Source organism: Caretta caretta, chromosome 7 (genome assembly GCF_965140235.1).
Source record: "Caretta caretta isolate rCarCar2 chromosome 7, rCarCar1.hap1, whole genome shotgun sequence".
Classification (NCBI taxonomy): Eukaryota; Metazoa; Chordata; order Testudines; family Cheloniidae; genus Caretta; species Caretta caretta.
Window position 1 is genome coordinate 91762779 of NC_134212.1, and position 25174 is coordinate 91787952.

At 42.9% G+C, this 25174-nt stretch overlaps 2 protein-coding genes across 7 annotated transcripts in view; one reads left to right on the top strand and one right to left on the bottom strand.

Annotated features, from left to right (window-relative positions):
* STAMBPL1 (STAM binding protein like 1) overlaps window positions 1–5141 on the top strand; it is a 41560-nt gene extending 36419 nt beyond the window's left edge. For all 6 annotated transcript variants that reach the window (XR_007357540.2, XM_048857173.2, XM_048857172.2 and 3 more), the window contains one exon: window positions 4828–5141. Coding sequence is in view for 5 of the 6 variants with exons in the window: in XM_048857173.2 (XP_048713130.2) it covers window positions 4828–4884 (57 nt within the window). In the remaining variant the exon portion in view is untranslated. The remainder of the gene's footprint in view (window positions 1–4827) is intronic.
* A 2730-nt stretch (window positions 5142–7871) lies between these two features.
* ACTA2 (actin alpha 2, smooth muscle) lies at window positions 7872–23329 on the bottom strand. The gene is made up of 9 exons (XM_048857190.2): window positions 23196–23329; window positions 20384–20554; window positions 17881–18009; window positions 15882–15992; window positions 14303–14387; window positions 14048–14209; window positions 13600–13791; window positions 10298–10479; window positions 7872–8165 (listed from the first exon to the last, which is right to left on the bottom strand). Exons 2-9 carry the CDS (start codon window positions 20510–20512, stop codon window positions 8022–8024), a joined length of 1134 nt encoding a protein of 377 aa, XP_048713147.1. The 5' UTR covers window positions 20513–20554; window positions 23196–23329; the 3' UTR covers window positions 7872–8021.
* Window positions 23330–25174: the final 1845 nt, after the last annotated feature.

Consider the following 25174-nt stretch of genomic DNA (forward strand, 5'->3'; position numbering starts at 1 on the left):
TATCAGCATTAGGTTGGGTTTCTCTGTATTTTTATTTTGATATCTTTGGACCATGTATAGTTCATGATCCTTTCCTAACTGACAGGTGCATTCCTGATGCCTCCTCCTGTCACCTGTGAAATGATGTTTGTTTATTTTAAATAGAATTGTGCTAAAATGTAAGTAGAGAACTTAAATTTAGGCCTGGTAAATTGTGGGTGAAGTAAAGTGATATAGCTTAGAGGGAAGTTAAGACATAACCTCAGGTCATGTTGTAAACGTGTTTGGTTCTAACTGGTTTTAACAAGAGTTTTGGATGTTTTGGAAGCATATTATCTACAGTGATAGTTATTGGAATGGCATTTATGCAGATGTTAATTAAAGATACTGTTTAGTATTAAATAGCCATGAGAGAATAGAAGGTATTTTAAATATGATAGTAGAAATATAGATATGGTAAAAGGCAGGTTTAATGCTAATTAATTAAGGGATGTTATTGTAAGTCAGAGGTGGGCAAACTATGGCCCGCAGGCCACATCCGGCCCACGGGATTGTCCTGCTTGGCCCCTGAGCTCCCGGCCCAGGAGGCTAGCCCCTGGCCCCTCTCCTGCTGTTTCCCCTCCCACGTAGCCACACTGCTGCACGGGCAGCGGGGCTGCGAGCTCCTGCCTCTCTGAGCGGCATGGTTAGGGGGCAGCAGTGGGTGGGGTTATGTAGGGGGTCCCAGGGGGCAGTCAGGGGACAGGGTGCAGGGGGTGGTTGGATGGGGCGGAGGTTCTGGGGCAGTCAGAGATCGGGGAACAGGGGGGGAGGGTTGGATAGGGTGTGGGAGTCCCGGGGGGTTGTCAGGGGGCAGGGGTGTGGATTGGTCGGGGCAGTCAGGGGACAGGGAGCGGGGGGGTTGGATAGGGGGTGGGATCCCAGGGGGGCGGTTTGGGGCAGGGGTCCCAGGAGGGGACAGTCAGGGGACAAGGAGCAGAGGGGGTTGGATGGGTCGAAGCTTCTGAGGGGGACAGTCAGGGGGTGAGAAGTGGGAGGGGGCAAATGGGGGCAGGGGCCAGGCTTTTGGGGGGCACAGCCATTCCTACCCTGCCCTCCATACAGTTTTGCACCCCGATGTGGCCCTTGGGCCAAAAAGTTTGCCCACCCCTGTTGAGAGTGATTATAAGGAAGGGTAGCACACTAACTTTTAAACTAGCGCACTCATTTACCATCATGGTACAGTTAATGGAAGGATTATACACCCATTCTTCTTATTCAGGGACTGATAGCCCCTGGATGAACTCTTTCAGCTTGGAATGTGACTATAACTGCAGTGTATAGTTTCATCATAATTCATGTTTGCTTTAACCAACTATTCTATTTTAAATAAAATCTTTCATTCTATGACTCTCAGTTCCCCATTAAACTAATTTATCTATAGCAGAGAGCGAAACCTAAAGAAATTAATTTGGTTATTGAGATTATTTCTATGTAAAATGTAAAACAAAGATTACACTTCTTATCACTACTTGAGTGGCAGTAACCAGTAAATGTTATGAACAGCTCTCTGTCTAACTTGAGAAATATAATATCGGCCAGAAAAGCAGCTTTCCCACATTAGGATGTCTGAGTGCTCCCTAAGCATGGAAAATATACTCCTGTTGTCCTTCTTAACAGCTGGTCAGTAGTCCCGTGCCAAGAGAAAAAGGGCCAGAGAATTCCCACAGAAGTTTTCCATGACCACTTAAAGAGATTTTTTTTCCTAACAAAGAATCACAACTGACTTCCCCAGCTGTGATGTCCAGTAAACCTGCAGAGCTAACAGCTAGCCACCATGAAGGATAATTTTCTCTATTGAACCTCTGCTTCCTTTCACCCTTTCCACCAGCCTCTCAGAAGCCATTCCAGTAACCACAAAGTAGTTTTCCAGTTAGTCTGGTGGTCAAAGATTCTAGTGTGCTCTTTACATGGATAAAGGGTTTATAATGAGAATCTGTGACTGAACAGGTAAATAGTCATTAACGATTATCAGAAATGTCAATCCGTTGCTTGAAATAAAGGCAATGTTCCTCCTCTTGGCAGAGTTCACAAATATGGAAATAGGGCTACTGGAGCGTTAGCCACAATTGATAAATAAGAGCAAAGACTTGCTGCACGTAGAGGTACAGCCTCTCCCTTGGGGAGTGGAAGTGGAATACAAACACTGGAACCCAAGCCCTAGTTTCCTTTTGGGTGGGATTTTCAAAAGTTGACCATGAGCCTAACTCTGCCCCTGTTGATGTTAATGGTAGGTTTACCATTTGTTCCCATGGGACCTGTGTTAGGCAAATGCTTAACACTTTTGAAAATCCCACCCCAGATTGTTTTGGCTCTCGTTACACTGGCTCTTGCTACTGAACTTTACAACCATGTTTTGAAAAGGCAATCCCAGGCTACTTAGCTCCCTTCCTTCTCTGTACAAGGCACCAAGTACACAACTGCTATCACAAAGCATGGAGATATTACATGTCCCATCAGAGTCCAACATCGCTCACACTGCCTTCCAGTGTTACAAGTCTGTCCTACTTTTCAAGTCTCTGTCTTCCATTGTGGGTGTGTCTGCTGGTTTAGCCTTCTCCTCTGACTCACAAGTATTAAAGCTGATCTATACCATTATAAAATCCTCCTGTCAAGCTGCCAGGAGCATGAGTACCAGTGTCAGGACAGACTGTTAAGAAGCAGGGCACACATCAGAAATTGGTTGTGAGTTCTATACTTAGATTTCACCAGCCAAGGATCAAGTGTAAATGCTTCAGCCCTTAACATGGAGTCACAGACAGTCCCTTTGAGTACTCCTATCTATCCTGTCACTCAGATAAGCTTGCCTTTGTGAGAGATGGTTCCTTACACCAAAAATAACAACATTCAGGTTACCCCAAGTCAACTGCACTAATGATCCTATACAAAGACAATGCGTGTAGCCAATCTTGTAATAAATTAACCAAAGATTTATTAACTAAGAAAAAGAAATGTTATTTACAAGGTTAAAGCAGGTAAACATACACACATAAATGAGTTAGTCTTAGGTTCCAGAAGGGTAAGAAAAGCTGCTGTAATATATGTCCTTTAGGGCTAATCCAGGCCAAGCACTGGGCCGCTCTTGCTTACGCTAAAAAATCTTTGCCCTTCATAGTTCAAGCACAGTCACGATAATTTCTTCTTGACAGGGATTTATTCCCCTTCCCCAGAATTCAAGCTGATGGGCTGTGCTCATGCATGTCTCCTCTTCGTGGATGTGGAGGAGAGCAATCCACAAAGTCTTGTCCACTGATGTTGCACAATGGTTCAGCTGGTGTCCATGGGCCGCCTTTTGCTGGGCAGAAGATGACATCTCTTGTGATGAACTAGTATTTCACACTTGTTAATGCTTCTCTTCTGCCTATGGGGGCTTGAGTTCCATAGCAATTGCTTCTGTAGTTACAAAGCAAACATTTAAATATTACCTTAAACGGGGAATACAGCTATTGTGAGTGAGATGAATTCAGGCAGCAACTTATGAGCATTTCATAGAGGCTAAACACATTTTTCTAAATCTACACCTATTTTAACAATACTAACACACAGGTTAGCAAGACTGCTTTCCTGCTATGCATTTGTCAGTGTTCGGTGAGATCTATGGGACCTTGGCATAAGCTGGCACCTAGTCTGCCAGTGTCACACCCTCTTGAACCAGAACGTAATGGTAAGCCTGTTTTGAATCCAGTTTATGGCCAACAGTGTTCTGCTGTTTCCAAACATAATCTAGCCCTAAATGATTGAATATATTTTTAAGCACAATCTTGAGTGAACTGTAGGCATCAGAGGGAACTCCAGCGGCATTTTGCCTGAAATACCCCCAAAAGGCACCGGTCCGTCTCTGCTTCCCCTATATCAGCTGAAAATTCTGACAAATCTTAAACTAGCTCAGTTTGGCTGGCTGGGGCATTACTGGGGCGGGAGTATGGTTAATGCTCTGCCCACCTGTTCCAGATGGGGAACAGTGGGCACCCAGCTCCCCCTTTTCCCTGCATATCCAGCCAACCTACAGGCAGCCTATTCAGATACATAACTGAGAGTGCAAGAATATAGCCTGTGTCAAAAAATCTAACCCTTCAGCACTATTCTCTTTAAAGAACACATAGCCAGTTTTGCATGTATAGTCACTTTTCTGTTAAATTTTCAGTCCATACTTGCAAAGTTAGCCCTGTACTTATTAACAGGCAAACCTGGGAGCCAATAAAACTTGTGCCTATATAAAACAGGCTCAAAACTTAAGAGGAAGCCTCAAACCACATAATCTCATTGGAGTCCAGCCCAGTTTGGTAGTGAATAAAAGTGGCTGCCACCTAATGGGTGCTTGTGGCCTGTAGGAAATGATTTGTGGGTTTTAGGTCTGTGGATATGACAACCCTCCAAAACCATCCTGACAACACTGGTTGACACTCTTACTAGCAATCTCAGCAAATACCTCAAGATGTGAATCCAGATAACGTCAGCACTACCCGTTTTGCCATGGTGGTAGAGCTGGTAAGGGATGAGGAACGTTGGCAGAGCAGTATGAGAGAATTTGCAGTGGTACTGCCAGTGGCCTACTGTTCTATTGCAAAATGGAGAATGTTGGTATCTAGGGCTGTTACTCAGCACCTTAGAAAGTACTGGGAACACAGAAGTAACTTTTTTGTAGCTGTCATATAGAAGAAAGCAGAAAGAACATACAGGGTATGGAATAGCTCTTTTATGATTTGGATTGGAACTGGAGCTGGTGCTCCTGCAGTTTTGCCTGACGTTCACATGATCTATTCCCTTCAGCGGCTGCTGTCAGTGAATAATGGTTGATTTCTTTTACAGATCTGTAAACATGTAGTTGGGACAGAAACAAAAATAACTGTGCTGGATCTGAGGTGATGCTGATGGAAGATAAATGGCCTACCAAACAGATGCCACATGGAGAAAAATGGCTGCCGGATTTTCCAATGATGTTTTTCAGCAATTACTGATGTTTTATATTTATACATTTTAGATTTAATGGTTTGATATTTATTGTTCTTGCCATTTTCAAATTATTTTGTTCTGTCAAGACAGCGTTCACAGTAAAATAAAACAAAATCTGTACATGTATCTGAATAATATGATACAACAATAAAGTGAGCTTCAAACAACAACACTAGTAAAACTGACTGTTAAGTTCCCTGTCATCAGCTATTTTCTGTGCAACAGATTTTTTAACAATGGTGTTCTAGAACCCAGGCCTTTCACAGCCCGTCGAACATAGTCAGCTGAGGTATTCAGCTCGTATGGTCTAGGGATTGACTAGGTCAGATGTACTCCAGTAGCTGACGAAGCAGTCTTCTGGGCCTGTTAGGAGTCCCAACCTGACTTTTGAGGCAGCTAAGAGACGGGTCTGGGGGTTGAGGTGCGGAAGGAGAATACAAAATAATCTGCTTCTCTCAGAGTCCTACTCAGAAGCTGTTCTGAGAATCGAGATGGCCCTGCCCCTTCCGCAATGCTTCATACTAACATTTATATTCCAGTACCAACCACCTTGGAGCCTGTCATGGGAAAATTGGCCCCTTTCAGGGGAGTCATGGCCCAGTCTGCCAGTGACTGCCTTTTGCTGACCCACCTGGGAGTCACTGACTACACCAGTTTGCTGAGTATAAGGGTTAATTATTAGAAAACAAGTGCCTGGATCGAATAAAGGTTACCGGAGCTCAGTTAGAGGGAGATTTCCAAGGAAACACGAGACACCTGTGAAGGGGAGCTCTTATAAGGGCAGAGCGGGGAGCATAGAGGGTGAGTTCCCGTCAGCAGAGGATATGTCTATGCTGTCATAAACACCCCGGGGCTGACCCATCATTTGGGCTGGGATAGTAGGGCATGTAAAAGTTCAGTGCAGCTGATTGGGCTCATGCTGGAGGCTTGGCTCTGTGGCTCTCCCCGATTGTAGGGTATCAGAGCCCAGGCTCCAGCCTGAGCCTGAAAATCTACACTGCAGTTACAGGCCTGCATGCCCAACCCCATGAACCCACATCAGCTGACACAAACAGCTGTGGGTGGGTTTTTTGGCAGCTTAGCCATCCCCAGAGAGCTTGCTGGGGTGCACCCCAGCCTGCAGCAACTAGAAAAGCTGCTTGTAGAGAGGGGAGATGCATAGAGGCAGGGCTGAAGTTGTCAGCCCAAGGTGGTCCCCTAGACAGTGTCAGGAAGCTGAGAGATGCTGCCACATGGAACAGCAGCTATTGACAGTCCACCACAGATGCGTGACTCCAAAGAAGGACTCTACCCACGTACAGACCTGCCTCCAGGGTCAAAGGCCTGAGTCAAGAGTAGCCAGAGGGGGCAGGGCCTGGAGAGAGGAGCACAGTGGACTCATGTGGGACAGACAGAATTAAGACTGCCATGGTCTCCCGTGTAAAATGGACTAGCTATCAATCAATGAGCCCCCTCCAAAAGGGGGCACTCAGATTATTTAAAGGTCTTTATACCCCATGTTAGGGGAAATCAAGGCAGTACTTGTCTGTGGTGTCACACCTAACCACCAAGGGGGACTCCAGGATGGCCTGCCTTATGATAGAGTTCATTGTGCTAAATGCTGTACAAACATAGTGACAGCCCCTGTCCCAGACAGGTTAGACCTAACAGCTGGAAGAGACTAACAAGTGGGTCTGGTAGGCGAGGGGGCATGAAGGTTAGCAACAATAGAAAGTAATCTGGATCCATGAGCGAGAGAGAGAGAGCAAGTTAGTCACTCAGTGTATGCCATGGTTCTGTTTGATGATGGGCTTTGCAAAAAACAAAACAACAACAAAAAAGATGTGCCCTTTAAGGACCACCTGTTATGGAGTTATTGTTCCCAACTTCATTGTAAGGCCCAGTTATAGGTGCTCCCTGGCACTTGCTGAGAAATGTAGTCACCAGTATCTGACAAACTCAGTATGTACGGTCCTGGGACAAGGTTGAGGCGGTACCGTCTTTTATTGGACCACCTTGTGTTGGTGAGAGCCCCACACTTTTGAGCTTACACAGGGGCGTGACCTGAAGACAAGCTCTGCGTCAGCTTGAAAGGCTCTCTTGTGCCCCAGCAGAAGGTGGGCCAATAAAAGCCACACCTCACCCACCTTGCCTTACTAATAGCCTGAGATCGCCACAGCTATTTAATACCCCTGCATAGGCACTTTCCTGACAGCATCACTGACTCAGGCTTGAGAGTCCTCAGATCCAGTGAGAATAAAATTGGTAAACTTTTATTCCATTATCTAAAACAATAGTCAAAAATCAGCTGCAAATAATATTCACCAAAAGGAAATGGAGAACCACCCATCATTTTAGCTGTTCAGATTGTGAGCCCAAGGAAATGTTATGCAATTAACCTATATTGCTTGCTGTAGCCAAAAATCACAGCACTAAAGTAATAATGCTGTGTCAGTCCAGCCACCTCGTGATCGGGTCTGAATTGACGCTCCAGGTCACCCTGATTGCCATAGTTTAGACACTGCAGAAATAGGCTCCTGGGGAGGAGACAATACCTTGCCAGTACCTTTCTGAGCAATTCCCCTGCTTTGACTGACACACATGCACACCACTGATGCTAAAAGAATGGGTCAGTCCCCCCACAAAGCCTGTGTGTATCAATCAATAATACTAACAGCTACAGTGTGGTGTGAGACCAGAAGCAGACTACACCTTGTTGTGATGACACCAAATCGATGGCTCTACTTGGGGCTACTCAGCACCTCTGAAAATCAGGTCTTCTCTTTAGGTGCCTAAATGTGAATAAGGCTGGGACAGGTACGTAAGTGTTTTCTGCTATTACCACTGTTGAATGAAGATGAAACCAGTTTAGAAGCCTCCCCGAGAGCACACACGCCCTTTTGTAAAATAAAAGAGGTTACTAGATGCATATTTACTATTTATTCAAAAAATACATCATAACCAATTAGAGCCATTATTATGAAAGATTTTGGAATGAAATGATAAGAACGTATTTATTCCTGAATACATTGACAGCAATGTGCTGAAAAATACATATACAGATAAGCAGATTAAAAGCATTTGCGGTGAACAATGGATGGGCCAGCTTCATCATATTCCTGTTTGCTGATCCACATCTGCTGGAAGGTGGACAGGGAGGCAAGAATCGAGCCCCCAATCCAGACGGAGTACTTACGCTCAGGAGGAGCAATGATCTGTTAAAGAACAATACCACCTTGTGTTATGGGGTAAACATGTTTGGTGACAAACCGACTTAACAATGATACTTGATGTTAATGGAACCCCTTTGGAAAAGCTGCAGTGGCATCGCTCACATTTCATTAGGCCACTCACGTGTGAGCTCCGGTCCAACATTTCATAGTCAGGGGATAGTCTGAGCCAAGCTGAGACCGAGAATTTGAGCACCCTCCCCGTCAAAGCAGTACCAGTGACTGCAAGCACTGGGAAGCAGGGGAAGCTGCAACCCTTGAAACATTTAAAGCCAAACTGGCTAATGGATTGGAAAATATATTAAGGGACAATCGTGCAAGTGCAGAGGGATGGACAGGGGTTCTCACACTGTGGTTTGTGGAACCATTTCCTTCATGGCAGGGAGATTGTGATATTTCAAGAGCCGAGGGATTGTGGTGACAGGAAAGGAACTTTTTTTTAGCAAGTGGTCAGCAGAAAGAAAAGGTTGGAAAATGCCTGGAGAAGGGGCAGGGGCACCAGAATTGGGGGAGGGAGAAAAAAGAAGGCTATGGCCCCATTTTTACTTGCCTTAATGGCAAGAGACAGGTGGGGGAGGGAGCAGAGAGGAGTGAGCAGGGCCACAGGGAAGAGAGAGTGGGGCAGGGACCCAGGAGAAAGGGGAGGAGTGGGGGCGGGGCCACAGTTGGGGCACTGGTGGCTCCACCCCACACTTCTAGAGCACTTCTGGCCCTCCTGAGTAGGGGCCTGATCAAATCCCAGGGAAAGCAATAGCTGTGTCTTTGAGTCTTTAGACTCCTGGCATCAATGGGAAACATGTTAACTTTGAGTAAAATTTTCAAAAGTCCCTGAGAGTGGGATTCACAAGGTCACTACAGCACCTAACTGTTAGGTGCCCTGCCACCATGGGAATTCACAACCCTGGCTTAGGCACCCAGGCTCCCTGCACAGTGCAGGGGGAGAGTTTGTCCCCTAACAAAGAGATTCATAGAATCCAGCAAGCGAAGAATGAACGGCCTAGGCTAGCCAGTGCAAAATGCTGGGGAACTGGGTGTTGCCTAAGCCCTGACCCTCAAAAGGGTTAGGTACCTAACTCCACACAGGAGGGCGGCACCTCCCTCCAGTCAGGATTCTCAGCTTTGAATCCCCTCCTGGAATCAGGTGCCTGAGCCAGGCCAGCCCTTTCTTAGGAAAAACAGAGGACGATAAAAAGCTGGATAAAAACCTCCCCTCAATAGCCCTGTGGTTAGAGCACTCATGTAGGGTGTGGAAGGCTTGGATTTAAATCCCCTCTCTGTAGAGCAGGGGCTTGCACCCGGGTGAGTGCTCTATCTACTGGTTTATTGAGTATGCTGGGTAGGTCTCAATCCCTCCCGTGGAAGCTGCCCCACTTTGTATAAAATACTTAAATATCCACTGGACGAGAGAGCAAGATTGACTCGACAGTTGGTGCTTAGGGCTCTCACTGGGACCTGGGAGACCCCAGCTCCAGCCCCTGCTCCACTCGGTATGAAATCTTTAAATAGTCATTGGGATGTCTTCAACAGGCGAGACAGAGAGAGCCACCCCAGAACATCCCATCGCCCAGTGGTTAGGGCTCTCACCTGAGGGGTGGAAGACCTGGCTTCAAGTCCCTACTCTACATCAGGCAAGAGGATTTGAACCTAGGTCTCCCATTTCCCACAAACCCACATCCCGCAATAACCACCAGGTTATTGGGTTTAAAGGGCAGCTCCACATCCTCAGGCTGTGCTTTGGACAGAGCCCAATCTGGCATGTGACAGTCACTGGCCAGGCACATGGGGGGAGTAAGCTCCTACACAGAAAGGGCTGAAGTAACTTGCTCCATGCCGGGATCAAGGGAGGAACTGGAATTCAGTCACAATTCATTCTCTGCTCTCCTTTTGAGGCAACGCAGTTACCTGCCACCCCTTACTCAGGGCAGATTATACAGTTACAGTCTAGCCCAGAGTAAGGTACAGCTCATCTTAAATCAGGGTGGAAAAACTGGCCTTTTGCTAGCAAGCAGGGTATGTATGGGTGATTACTTGAGAAAACATGCACATGAAAGAGTTGAACCCCACCGCCCCACACACACATTTTTGCAAAAATCTGCCTACAAATACTTGTGCTGTACCTTGATTTTCATCGTACTGGGAGCCAGAGCAGTGATTTCCTTCTGCATCCGGTCAGCAATACCCGGGTACATCGTAGTACCACCAGACAGGACATTGTTTGCATAAAGGTCCTTTCTGATATCAATATCACACTTCATGATGCTGTTGTAAGTAGTTTCATGAATGCCAGCAGACTCCATGCCTGTGAAAAAATAGCAGAAGGTTTAGAATAAGCCATAAGTGAGTACGTAGTCTTCACACTGTTAAGTAAAATGAATAGAAGCTGCTGTTCAGAAGGCACCAGTCTCCAAGGCTTGTGCAGAGTCATTCTGCTGCCGGCTAAACTACTTAGAATATGTCTATGCTACAGCGGTGCGGCTGTGGTGCCACAGTGTAGACAACTCCCGTGTCAGCGGAAGGGGTTTTCCCATTGATGTAGTTAATCCACTTTTCTGAGGTGGGAGCTAGGTCAACAGAAGAATTCTTCTGTCAAGCCAGCTGCATCTACAGTGGGGATTAGGTCAACCTACCTAGGTCACACAGGGTGTGAACATTTTCACAGCCCTAAGTGATGTAGCTAGGCTGATCTAATTTTTAGGTGTAGACCAGGCCAGAAGTCAGCAGTTATTTGGGGCACAGATTGCTTGTGTAATTGTTTCAAACAAGAAACCAAAGGGTCTGGAATGAAAGAGGAGTAGAGTCGCCATTAGAATTTTCCATCCAATTTCAAACGGATTATAAGAATTCCTTACAGCTTTACTGAAATCTTGGTTTTAGAAAAACTAATCAGCTCAGAGCTGGGCTAGCCTATGTATGTCCTAGGAACGTTAGGTGTGTAACACTATTATTGCTGGTTTCAGAGTAGCAGCCGTGTTAGTCTGTGTTCGCAAAAAGAAAAGGAGGACTTGTGGCACCTTAGAGACTAACCAATTTATTTGAGCATAAGCTTTCGTGAGCTACAGCTCACTTCATCGGATGCAACAATTATTGCTGGTTGGGAATCCTGCCCTCTCACAAGACCTACAGGTGATTCCATTTGGTTTCGTGGCAGCCTATACTCACGTCTGTTCACTAGCATGACACGGTGCTAATGCCTCTTTCCTAAGGCACAGGCGCCAAATATACTCCGGTTTAGACAGCCAGTGTACATAAGAATTAAAGTGTCATTTTCCTTTCATCTATTAGCACACTGAAAGTACAACAGAATCATAGAATAACAGGGTTGGAAGAAGGGACCTCAGGAGGTCATGTAGTCCAACCCCCTGCTCAAAGCAGGACCAATCCCCAACTAAATCATCCCAGCCAGGGCTTTGTCAAGCCTGACCTTAAAAACTTCTAAGGCAGGAGATTCCACCACCTCCCTAGGTAACGCATTCCAGTGTTTCACCACCCTTCTAGTGAAAAAGTTTTTCCTAATATCCACCAATAGTGACACTTCCTAGTTAAAGAACACCTCTGGGAGGAAATACAGCCTTCCTTGGCTATTTTTTAAATATATGGTGATATTACTTTGCTGTTTCTGTTCCCTGATGGGATGAGTAATTCTTAGCACCAGGTTTCCTGTGTGAATCTTCGTATTTACAAATTCAATACTCACCTTCCAAGAGTATTCTCCAATTTTGCTTAAAATCTGCTCTGTGCATGAATCTCTTGCCAATAAACTAATTGTCCTCTGGTAGTTATGGAAAGCAAAAGCACAAGGGGGCAAATCCAATCAAAGCAAATTATGATCATTCAATATTTATATTACAGTAGCATCTAGAGGCCATGATAAGGATCAGGACCCATTGTGCAAGGTGCTGTAAAAATAGGTGTGAGAAGATCCCTGCCCCTTAGAGTTTACAATCTATGATGAGCAGCATAAAAAGAATATGGAGATGTAATAATTTTCTGGTCAATGAGGGGAAGTTGTTGTATATTGGGTTATAAGACTTTCCTGTATGAATGTACTGATCTACTTTAATAGGGGACTGTGAGAAAAAGAAGCAGGGAAGCAACACAATATACGCAACTTACCATTTCCTAGCAAACACTTAGAGGGAAATTACAATACAATGGCCTACCTCCTGTCTCCAACCCAAAGTTACACACCAATTTTGCCAATGTGGGGGAACATACATATCAAAGCTCTATAAACAATTAAATAGCTTGCTCTCTGGGAAGGAGGGTAATCAAAAGAATGAACCGCTTTTAAATGGATTCTCCTCGAAGCAGAGGGGAGTGACATTCTTTTGTGAGTTAAGGGAACAGACTATGTCATCCAGACCCTTTGGGCCTTAGGGGTCTATAGGAAGCTAAGACCAGGATCCCCGTGTGGAAGATGGATAGATACCTGGTAAGCAAGACATTCATCAAGTCTGAGTATTGCTGACAGACCTAATTTCTCTTAAATGGTTTTGTTCTAAATAAATACTACTTTGCTTTAAGGAGGCTGCTTGGTTACTGGGTACCACTGTCATTGCTCCTGGAGAGAACAGACTAGCAGGTGCTGAACATAAGTCACATCTGCTGAGGTAATCACAGCTGATCACTGGGGAGCACAGCCCAGGGCCTGTTCTGAGAGTGGAAGAATCACGTGGTTCCACCCCAAGAGAGATTTAAACCTGAGACCTGAGCAGAGGGCATTTGGAGAGACCAGGAAGGGTCAGAAGAGCAGGTATTCACAGCTTCCATTTAATGGTCCAAGGATACAAATGGAAAACAGAAGTAAATTTTGAATTTCCAGTGATATCTATGATTTATAGGAAGTGCACAGAGTCCCAGGGAAGCAATGATCAATGAACAATGATCCTGACAAAGCAGAAATAAAATCTTCGGACCAAGTTCTGAGCTGCTGTGGTGGGTAGGACCCCAGGGGTAGTTCACCCATTTAAGGCAGATCTGAATTAGACCCTTCAACGTTTTTTTTAAGCATTACAGTTGGCTCCTTAACATGCATCAGCTTTCACATTGTCTACTAATGAGCTGGGGAGTGACTTGTTGGTCCAAGGCTATTAAAGCACAGTAGCTGACTGTACAATACATGAAACGATGCTGATCTCTATCTAGGAGAACAGGAATGAGTAGTTTTTGTTTTTATTTTGAAAGTGTATATTACTTAGCTGATGAACTGTGACTTGACATTAAACTCCTTTACATGAATGGTGCTGTTATAATATAGACCCACATTAACTGAAAATATATACTAGAACATATGCATCTATAGGCACCGTATGCTGTAGTCTACTTAAACGAATGTGGAGCAGGGTGTGGTTAGGAATTAAAGGAGCACAGGGATGAGCTATTAACATAATTTACCAAAAGAAGAAATCAATTAACTTACCAATGAAGGAAGGTTGGAATAGGGTCTCAGGGCAGCGGAAACGCTCATTACCTATGGTGATCACCTGCCCATCAGGCAGTTCATAGCTCTTCTCCAGAGAGGAGGAAGAAGCAGCAGTGGCCATCTCATTTTCAAAGTCCAGGGCCACATAACACAGCTTCTCCTTGATGTCACGGACAATTTCACGTTCAGCTGTTGGCAGGACTCAGACTTTAGAATGGGAGTTAAAGATTCATGCATTTTAACAGATTGTCCATCACTTTACCCCACCAGCTCTTCCAAACAACTTGTGAAAATAAATTCTCTCTTAGTAATGCTGGGTGGGTATTTTATATTCTGCTCAATTTCTTTATGCTTCTGCTGCAGCTCTAAGAACAACCACTGATCTTTTAAGGCTATCAGGAATTTTACATATTAAGCAAATCTTCTAATTTACTATTGTCCTTACCAGTAGTCACAAAGGAATAGCCACGTTCAGTGAGAATTTTCATGAGGTAGTCGGTTAAGTCTCGGCCAGCTAGGTCCAGACGCATGATGGCATGGGGCAGGGCATAGCCTTCATAGATTGGCACATTGTGGGTGACACCATCACCAGAGTCTAGTACAATCCCTTTGAGAAAGCAGTACAGATGTCAGTTGACCTCAGATTCCCATTTTTTTAAACTTCACATTTTCCCTTCCCAAAGATCCCAAAGTCACATACCCGTGGTACGTCCAGAAGCATAGAGGGACAGAACAGCCTGAATAGCTACATACATGGCTGGTACATTGAAGGTCTCAAACATTATCTGAAATGTAACAATAGCAAATCATTGTAGCCATAATCATTTTTTAAAATTACAAACAATAAGTAACTCATTAGAGAGAGGAAAAGGGGGGGTTAGTACAGATTATTGGCAAGCAGTGGAAGGGAGAAAACCAAGTGGTATTCTGTACAAATTCTATATATGTAGGCTAGGGCACCAACTATTCTGGATTTGTTCACGTGTGCATTTTCTCTCTCACACACACAAACACACACACAGCATCACTTATAGTATTTTATTTTCATCAAATAGCTGAGATCAGAATTTTGAGTGGAAAAAAACCCACTACTCTTTTTTAAAATAGCCTTTCATTTAAAAAAAAAAAGGATTTAAATGCTGAAATGTGGCAGCTTGTATAGGCTGGTTCAATGACCTAATAAAAAAAGTTTAAACTACAGAAACATGGTAAATTTGACAACTAGACAGACAAGGTGGGTGAGGCAATGTCTTTTATTGGACCAACTTCTGTTGGTGAAAGAGACAAGCTTCTAAAGGGTTTGAAAAGCTTGTCTCTTGCACCAACAGAAGTTGGTCCAACAAAAGACATTGCCTCACCCACCTTGTCTCTCTAATATCCTGGGACCAACACTGTTTCAACAATAGTACAAACAACAATTTGACAACTAGCACCCCTGCCCTCCCTTCCATAACTATTTTATTATCATGAATATCAATGACATATGATGTACAATTGTTGTGAGTCTAACTGTAATGATCATATAAAAATGATACAGAATCCACAAAGATTGAAATGATTTCAGAGGAAGCTTCTCAATGCTTGGGTCCTGGACTTTTCACCATATTATAGCTTTTGAAAAATATGGTTAGGAAATCTAACTTAACCAGGGCAAAGGATAGAAATTCAGAGCTCTGGCTACTACTTTATATTCAACCCTAACTACAGTTTCTAAATTTGTACGACCTGTGGTACATATTAACCCAAAAGTGACTAGGTTTTACTGGCGTATTAGCACAGCAGACAATGAGTACAGTAATACCTTCACTCTGAATGCTCTTTCTCCTATGAGGAAAGGAGTACTTGTGGCACCTTAGAGACTAAGGTGCCACAGGTACTCCTTTTCTTTTTGCGAATACAGACTAACACGGCTGCTACTCTTTCTCCTACGAGGTTAAACATTATTTCATTAATTTAATTGACTTACTGGGGAGCTTTGATGTGGGTGATCTCTGTTCATGTGATTCTCTAGGTATGAAAATTTATCCTTGTTGCTTGTCTCTTAATTTACCTGGCACCCCCATCTGTCATTTGCTCTGCATAGAAGGGAAGCACTCTGGCCTTTCTAAATAGCTAGTAATGACCATATTATATTGGTACTATATGTACCAAAAGGACTGAAGGTCAAAAATCATAGTCTCTAAGGTGCCACAAGTACTCCTTTTCTTTTTGCGAATACAGACTAACACGGCTGTTCCTCTGAAACCTGTCATACTATATTCAGATACTGGTATGCTTACCTGGGTCATTTTCTCTCGGTTGGCTTTTGGATTCAATGGAGCCTCAGTAAGCAGAGTAGGGTGCTCTTCAGGGGCAACACGCAGCTCATTGTAGAAAGAATGATGCCAGATCTGGAGACAATAAGAAAAGGCAAAATGAAGAAACATCAGCAACCAACAGTCCATAAGCATAGCAGTTACTTCCAGCCACATACCATGCCCCGCAGCTACAAGTGCTTCTAGCACCAGAAATTGGCCAACAGTATCTGACATGCAGTTATCCCGGATGGACATGCCTGAATTCATAGTGAAAAGCTAAGTGATCAGCACCTGCAACCTACCTCAGGTTTTACCACTAATAATGTTTTGCTTATTGAAAATCAGTTTGGGGACTCCTAAGTTAACACAAAATAAATACATTGAGCTTCAAAAAGCAGATAAAGACCTTTATGTTGTTTTTGGTTTGGAGAAAAATATACAGTGAAACAGCATCCACTGAAATAACTTGGATCACAGTTTGGTTTGGATTAATTATTTTTTTTCACACTAGCCATCTGTCCATTTAGAGAAGTGAAGAAAACCTCTCATTCCAGATGGAAAGGGAAAAGGTCCATGAAAATAGATTTACATAAGCAACGTAGAGACTGCAGTGTGACTCTTTGTAGGTGGAATGAATTATAATAAAAGTGGCATCCATACAGGCAATGATCAGTTTTTGTGTTTACACACTGTTCTTTGCTACAATAATTTTGTGACTCTTTCTAATGAGCAACACCAGTAAAATCGGACACACCTTAGGATCCAATGAATTTGGCCCTTCAGACCTGGGGCAGACTCCTCAAAAGTTCTATCAGCAAATAAATCCAGTTTCCCAATATTCCTCAATGTGTCTTTGGTGTTGGCCTCTATCTATAACATCTGCATGGCTCTGTAATAGTGTTCAGTAGATAACAGGACTACTGAAAACTGTTTCCTAGATGGAAAAGACTAGATTTCATGGGTGGATATGTCCTATGCTTGTCTGTAGAATTTCTCTGAGGTCAGTTGTTTCCTTGGAATTCATAACTAGCTCCACAAGCAATTTGCTTTTATTCCAAACAGATTCAGTTAACAGGATTTAAAAAAAAAAAAAAAATCCTGTTATCTATTGTCTTCCCACTATTAACTCTCATTCTTCCCAAACACAAAATCTTGGGCCAAGTCAGCGACAGTGAGGGAGTTAACATTCTGATGAACAGTAACATCTTGTATATTGTTTCTTTGTATTGAATTTTACATATATATAAAATTGTTTCCAAAGCATTGGTGGTCACAGATCAGTTTGCACTTTGGGCTTTTGGATTGGGGAAGTGTCACTATCTTGCTAAAGCGCTGATCCTTCTGCTGTTAAAGCCAATAGGAACACTTCTGTCTAGGCCTGAGCACTTTTGTGATGTGTTGTACTGCTTGCACAGTTCCGAACTGCTCTAGTTCTGTAGAACTACTTTAAATAGCTACATCATCAGCATCTTATAGATAAATTTCAAGAGTCTGTGGCAACAGACCTGGCTCTAGAGGCACTAAGTCTTGGATTTGAATGGTGGCTCTGCAATTGACTCATTAGGGCCCCAGTCCTGCTAAGCATATGCATAACATAGCTCGCATGAGTAGTCCCACTGACTTCAAAGTCATGGGTGAGTTTAAATGCTTTGCACGATCGGGACACATGTGGCCTTACTCAAGTCAACCTCTCTGATTCAGCTTCCCCATCTACAAAATGGATATAATATTCACATACCTTACAATAACTAGCCAGGTTTACATGTCACCTTGGAGAGTAAAATAATAAGTAACACTCATTAGCTCTGGGGTGCTGAATATATGTTAATTATTACTAGATCAGCTCCAATATTCAAAAATAAAATACAATACTACTGGATAGCATGACACTTCAACTTTCAAATTACTTTGTAATCTTTCGCTATTGCACCCAAGTAATTATGTCTAACTGGTGACTTATGTAAACAAAATGTTTAAATACCTTCTCCATGTCATCCCAGTTTGTGATGATGCCATGTTCTATGGGGTATTTCAAAGTCAGGATACCTCTCTTGCTTTGAGCTTCATCCCCTACGTAGCTGTCTTTTTGACCCATACCCACCATCACGCCCTAATAAATTACATAAAGAATGTGACTATCTCAGTGAGAGGTGCTAAGAAGCAATCAGAACACTAACTGTGAAATAAACATATGCAATTTTACACACTGGTAGCAAGTTTACAAAACATTCATTGACTACTAATCTTGGGAGTATTACTTTTATCTTTAATGCAAAAATTACATCGTTTATTTACAATATTATAAAGCTCTGGAGTTCATGTTCTTATTATAATTAAGTATGTAGAGTAAGCAACACAAGCCTAAATATAAAAATCACCAATACAATGTAGAGAAATTAAAGATGGATTTTTAAATAATAATTTGATCCCTAAGTAGTAGTCATGGAAGAAACTATCACTCAACCAAATACATCTCTGGAGAGAAAAAACTCTACATAGTGCCATTTAGTGGTAAATAATGAACACTACTAAATTTTTCAAATTTACCCAAGGGCTATATTTGGCTGTATTTTCCAGAGTGGAAGAACAGCTATCGCTAGCTATTAAAAATGTTGGCAATTTTGAAAATGTAAATACAGTTGGCTGCTTTTACTGTATTGTGTTCTTGTCAGAGCATGATAATTACATACTCCAACCCTTTTGCTTCTCAGACTGATCCATCTTGGAGACTGATTACTTTGATCTTGTGATTTTGTGATGTCTGTAACTCCGTGAGACAGTCTGAGAGCTGATCCAGGATGTGGATGATTCTGCATGCAATTGCATGCAAGCACTTATTTTCATTATGACTAATCTGTTTTTGAACAATGAATATAATCAGTACACTGGCTACTGAAAATGGCATTTGAATTACTATTTATTATTTGCAGTATGCTAGTGCCCAGAGATCTCAAGCAGGATCTGGGCCCTGTTGTGGTAAGTAGAGGTATATTGGGTCCCTTTCACAAAGAGCTTAAAATGCCATACGCTGTTTGCATGATCGCTATGCAGCCTCGATTTAAAAGCAAAAAGAAAATAGAAAAAACGAATAATCCGTAAACTCGCCCCAGGGGTGGGGGAGCCTCTGATGGTACAGCAGCATCCTCTTGCTCATGCTGTGGAAGCCTCAGGCACTTAGCTTCGGAGCTTCTCACCCATCCTCTCCATGATACAAAACACTTAAACCATTGCAAGGTACCCAACAGTCCATGCAATGAATTGTCCAGTATAATAAGCATAAAATGATTCAAAACAGGTAGTAGCTGCCAGTTTGTTTTATTCTAAGTAATCTGCCTCAGACACAGAACAGATGGAATTCAAATGCCATGCTGTTAGCTTCTTTCATAGTTCCAAAAGGAGACCAGGAAGAGTGTGAACACTTTCAGCTACATGGTCAGATCATGGGCTACGTTAGGGTAGCTTTACTCTCCTTACAGTGTTACTGTACTAGAATCTGATCCAAAGCCTCCTGAAATCAGTGGGAACCTTGTGATTGTCTTCAGTGGGCTGAGGATCAGGTGCCTAGTCCTAAATTACCCTAAAACTAATTTACCCAGCCACTGGAGGATTCCCATTGCTCAGGGATCCTAGATTGGAGCAGAGCCCCCAAGCTGATCCTGAAGCCCCCAGTCCCAGCAGCCAGCCCAGCAAGGTGTGATCTAGGTGCCTCAATACCACAGTAACTGCCTGCAGCTTGCTCTAGCTTGTGCTGCTAAGGATGTGGCTCATAAGCTGTGTAAATTCTATAGCATTCAGATGAAAAATGCCTTAGCACACATGATACAGCCTGTTCTATGTTATGTTGTAAAATACTTATCTGGGAACTAACCACCCCTTTCCCCCACCCTCCAAGCTTATGAAATTCTTTCTGGCAAGTAAATAAAGCAGAACAAGGTTCTGGGTGAAAAAAATCAGAAGTTTTTAAATTTCAATGAAAAAAACTGGCAACATTTTTTGGTCATTTTGTTTTAACTCCACCCCCACCCCATGTTTTCAACCAGCTTTTAGAGTGGTCAACATTTGTACACACATCTAATTTTTTTTAACCACTGGAAAGCAGAGAAGACGGTGGGCCCAGTGACAGGGTGATCCAGAGCCAAGGGAAAAAGGATGAGATATTGAAAACTTTCAGGAAAAGGACTTCTCCCACCAGACAACAGATCAGAGATAACTCAGACATGTACACCTGCAGGGCCTGCCTGGTCTTATTGATCTGGAAATATCATGCAAATTAATGACTTGCAGCGACAGCACCTGACTCTGTGGTCTTATCAGATCTCAAACTAAGCAGGACTAGGGTTGGCAAGTACTTTCAGGGAACAAGTGGGTGCTCGAGGAAATGGTGTTGACATTTAAGGAGGTGAGTCACTACTATCTCTAATACATTCTGTTTACCCCCCCACCCCCGCATGTGTGTGTTCAGAATAATTGAACTGATAATTCACCTGGTGCCTGGGACGACCCACAATGGAAGGAAAAACTGCTCTTGGAGCATCATCCCCAGCAAAGCCAGCCTTACAAAGTCCTGATCCATTGTCACAAACCAGGGCAGTGCTGTCCTCTTCCTCGCACATCTTCTAAGTCAACGTCCTCAGGCCTTTCAGACAAAAACAGTCCTACAAAAATAACACACAGACAATGGAACAATTCTGCAGGCAAAATGCAGGGGCTGCTGCATGAAGTGGACCTGCCATGGTCAGGATAAGCATGACATCCAGTAGGAACAAGAACATTATTAACAGACAGTGTAGGGATTCAAAAGAGAGTGTTAATCTCAGAGTGCAGGAGCCTCATATTCCACCTGCCCTGCAGAAAGGGGAGGTGTTTAAAACAAAAACAAAACAACTCACAGGAATTCAATGTTATTCAATGGAATTCCCCCTGAAGGATAGGAAGTCTGATCTTTGGAGAGATGGAGTTTTAATGGCTTGAGGATGGTACATATATTTATATTTTAGTGTATACATTCAGTGCTGGACTGGCATCTCTAGAGATAAAAGGTACAGTACAGGAAGGGGCAGTGTAAGTTTCCCAGTGCTACCCATCACCAGGCCAAACTCCTGCCCTAGATGAACACTTCTAAGGGTGAGAGGGTAGCTTGCCATGGGCTTCCTTGAGTTTGCCAACAATGTTGTCAGATGGGAACCATTATAATAGTGGCATTTTTGTTATGGACACTAGAAACTGCACTAAGATGAACACCTCATTTCATACACACAATTGCTTGTTTGTTTAAAAAGAGACAGTGATTATGCTAATCAAACCCCTTTCCAAACAGTATTCTAGTGCTTCAGCAAAGATGTCCTCCCTTGAAATTAAAGCTGGAAATCATAGACAGCATCTTCATTTAAAACAGCCTCAAAACACATTGCAGCCTCATTCCAAAGTTGTCTAGAAGATCACTCTCTGCTACTATCCATGGTTATTTTGCCATGGTTCCCAAATGGATTAAATACCACTAAAATTAGTTCCTTTTCTAAAATGATGTTGTAAGGAAAGTGACACATAAAATGCTTTGAAGTATTTTGAATGAAATCAATGAGAAAAACAAGTACTGTGCAGAGATACATTTGTCAGCAGTTCATATTGTTAGAGAGAATCCTCTGAATAGTTCTGGGCCCACTGTTTGGCTTCCAAAGGCCTACATGTGGAATTCAGTGTTTCAAAACTGTGTTGAGGGTTAAGTGAGACAGGGACAAGAAGAGACACAGTTGACTGCACACACTCATTAAGAAATTCTGAAACGGGGGGGGGCGGTGCGGGGGGTAGAAATGTAGGAGAGGGTGGGAGTCAGGTTGAAGTGATGCACTGCTGAGGTGAAGGGGAGTGCATGTTGGGTAGCCTCAACAGCAGAAAAGACTAAAGAGTGAAAAATGGAAAATTCCCCCAAAATGCGATTTGTACTGCCACTGTGCAGAAAAGGAATCCAGGAGACACTGCCCAGTTCAGCTACTGTATGCTGCAGAGATGCTGGCTGCCAGCAGAAAAGTTGATACATAAATGCTAACTTGAAATATTCTAGGTTTTATGTATTGGGGAAAAAAGGAGGCGTTTTACAGTTGTACACAATTATGCATTTCTTAGGGGCAAGAGCTATTTGTGTTTAAGCATTCACTTAATGGAGTACGACTTATCTACCATGCATGAACAGCCCAGTTTGGAACAAATCATTTCCTAATTAGGAAATAGACTCTCAAAAGTCTGCTTTTGGAACAGAGTTCGAGGTCAGGGGGTTTGCTCAAACCAAGGCAAACTAGTGCTGTGCCAAAAATCACTTGGGGGAAGGGAGAAGGAAATGCTACATTTCTGAGCTTAGGGGACTCTAAATGAAAACCATATTTAGTAATAAAGCACCGAAGTTGAAGAAATCAAAGCTGAATGATTTCAGACAGGACTCTCTGCAGTCAAACACTGATTTACAGCTCAGGACTGCCATGGAGTGCAGCAGTAACATTCTACGGTAGCAATTTACACAACATTGTGGAATAAGGTAAACATGCACTATACATCTCAGGTGATTAAAACATGGATTTAGTTGTTAGCCTCCTTGTTGCTGCATGCTTTCTGTTCAGAGAGAGAGAAAACTGATCCCAGAACCTCCCCGCACAAGACTGATAAAAGATTCCAAACGCATAAGAAACATTCTATCTGTAATCCATTTCTTATATAGAATGCTTGGCGTTTTACACAATGGGTAGCTTTCTGTGTAAACAGACATCATCATCATCATATCATGCAAGCTACCAATATCACGATCTTTCACATATTTAGCACATTTAAAAGCATGCTCCCAATAACCTTTTCTAACCCAGCATGCCAATGTACAGTAAGTCTACAGCACTAAGACACATCTATGAGAAACCGTAAACTGAATCCCATCCTATAGCTAGATCCAACTGGCCAATTTAATCTATTGAATCCAAAGCAGATATGCCAGGGGTGAATTTGGCCCAGTGTGTTTAAATAGGAACACTCTCATAATTTCAATCATGTAAATATTTTAAATATACCTTTTAATATTATTTTACTGCTGATGTTACAGGTGAAATGACTTGGTAGAACTACACTTTTTCTAAGACTGTAAAATATCTTAAATATAAAGGCAATAAAATATAAAATGTTTATCAGTACAATTTTAATATGAAATATAGGACAAGCTACGGAAGAATAATACATCCTCCTGAACAGTTTCTGCTTTTTCTTTGTTAGTAAAAGTCCTCCTGAAATCTGTCAAACTGTTGGTTCAGTGCCACTTACCCTGACAGTGCTTGGCTGGGGATAGCTGCTCTGGGACGGTACACTGTGAAGCTGAAAGCTGTTTATATAGCCCCTTGGCCTGTTCCCTCCCACTAGCTTCCCAAACAAGGAGCAGAGACAGACTTCACTCCATCTCTCAGTCTAGCAGAACCATATAGGGACCTCAGAACAAAAACCTCTGATCTGGGTGGCCATGGGTCTTTTCCACTGCATTCCACTGCACTACTCCTGAAACAGAAGGAGAATTCAGCTGTGTAAGATAAACACTGCAAAACTTCATGATAACTGCTAAAATGCACTGAGATATTGTACCAGTGACAGAGAGCCTCATCTGCAAAATACAAAATAGCATAAAAAGCTATGGAGTAGAGACAGCAGCCAGTTATAGAAAAGGGGTTTCTAGAGAATCCCTGCCTTCGTGTTCACATTAGCTAAAGATTATTTGGCAAAAGCAATAAAAATGATTGTGGTAAACACACGAGTTGTTGAACTTTGTCACAAATGCTGTTGAAAGTGGCATATAAATAGATGACTCCAGTAGATCAATAGCGTTAATGGGAATAGGAGTTCTGAAGGGCATTCTCATTTGACTCTCTGGGGCACATAGTTATGTAGGGCACAGTAGAAATGCTTTAATTCTGTACTGGTTGTAAAGTTGCACTGTAAGAACAATCCCATGGAGACAAATGTTGCTGATGGGCTGGAATTCTTTTTCTTCCCATAATTGAGTTTTAAATCACTGGAAATACCAGGACCAATTCTTCCCTCATGTAACTCACTGGACAAACTTGGTCCATTAAATTTACATCTCAGACATGTTTTCTGATATAGTTTGCTGCATTATGAGTGGAAAACTAACTCCACAGCTATTTTTAGTGATCAAAATGAGGGTTTCTACTTACATATTGAAAAGTTATTCCCAGGGAATGGCAGGATTTTACAGCTGCAGCCAGCTGTTCTCTACAGAGGCAGACTCTAGTAGAGAAGCTCTTTCATGGGATAACACTGTTTTGCCATTAGGCTTGTAGTAAAAAACATAGACCAAAAACCATATTCTCTAACATTTGCATCGCTGAACCATTATGAAAATCAAATTGCCCCAACCATTCCAGATGAGATCACTGCTTTATGAGCCTTTTCTTACCTGGATGCGTGTGGCTGTGTGCACGTGCCCACAAAACGTTTGGTGTCTAATCCTGTAGCCCTAATGCATGAAAACGCCCATAAGACTTGAATGGGAGTTTTCCCAGTGGAAAGATTTAAGGATTAGTAGGCTTCCTTCGGTCTTGAGAGACCATGGGTATGTACCCCTGAGAGGTAAAGAATTTACTGGGTTGGTTTTATGGCAGCTTTGGATGTGACTGAAGAGACTCACTTGAGAGGGACAATCTCTGCGGCATCTGTCACATTTAAAGGTGATGTTTCGACCCTTTGGGCTTGGCCTTCTACGAGCAATTTCTCCTCAGCTAAACTGGATGGTGTCCTCCCGTAACTCCAAAGACCTTTGTTAAGCTCTTGTTTCCAAAGGCTGTGGCCTTGAGTGTGATCTTCCCAGTTATCCACATCCATTTCCATTTCTTTGAGGTCTTGCTTGCACACATCATTGAAAAGCAATTTTGGGCATCCTTTGTGTCTTTTTCCAGATGCCAATTCGCCATAGAGGATGTCCTTTGGGATGCACCCATCATTCATCCGGCACACATGCCCAAGCCAACAGAGGCGTCTCTGTTTGAGGAGTGTTTACATGTTGGGTATACTGGCATGCTTGAGCACCTCAGTGTTGGTGACTCTGTCCCTCCAGGAGATTCCAAAGATTTGATGAAGGCAACGCATATGAAATCTGTTGAGCCACTTTTCCTGATGAGAGTATAAGGTCCATGTCTCACTCTCATACAAAAGTGTGCTGATAGCATGCACGATATACACAAATCTTTGTGTGTTCTGTCAGTTTGTTGTTTTGCCGTACCTTTTTGCTCAGT

Bases quoted from the DNA above. Each gene is read 5' to 3' on its own strand.
- ACTA2 (XM_048857190.2), bottom strand. From the start codon at position 20,512: ATGTGCGAGGAAGAGGACAGCACTGCCCTGGTTTGTGACAATGGATCA. The intron at 14,388-15,881 runs GTAAGCATACCA...GTTACATTTCAG, and splicing joins ACCGAGAGAAAATGACCCAG to ATAATGTTTGAGACCTTCAA. The intron at 8,166-10,297 runs GTACAGCACAAG...GTTCTTTAACAG, and splicing joins CCAGTACGATGAAAATCAAG to ATCATTGCTCCTCCTGAGCG.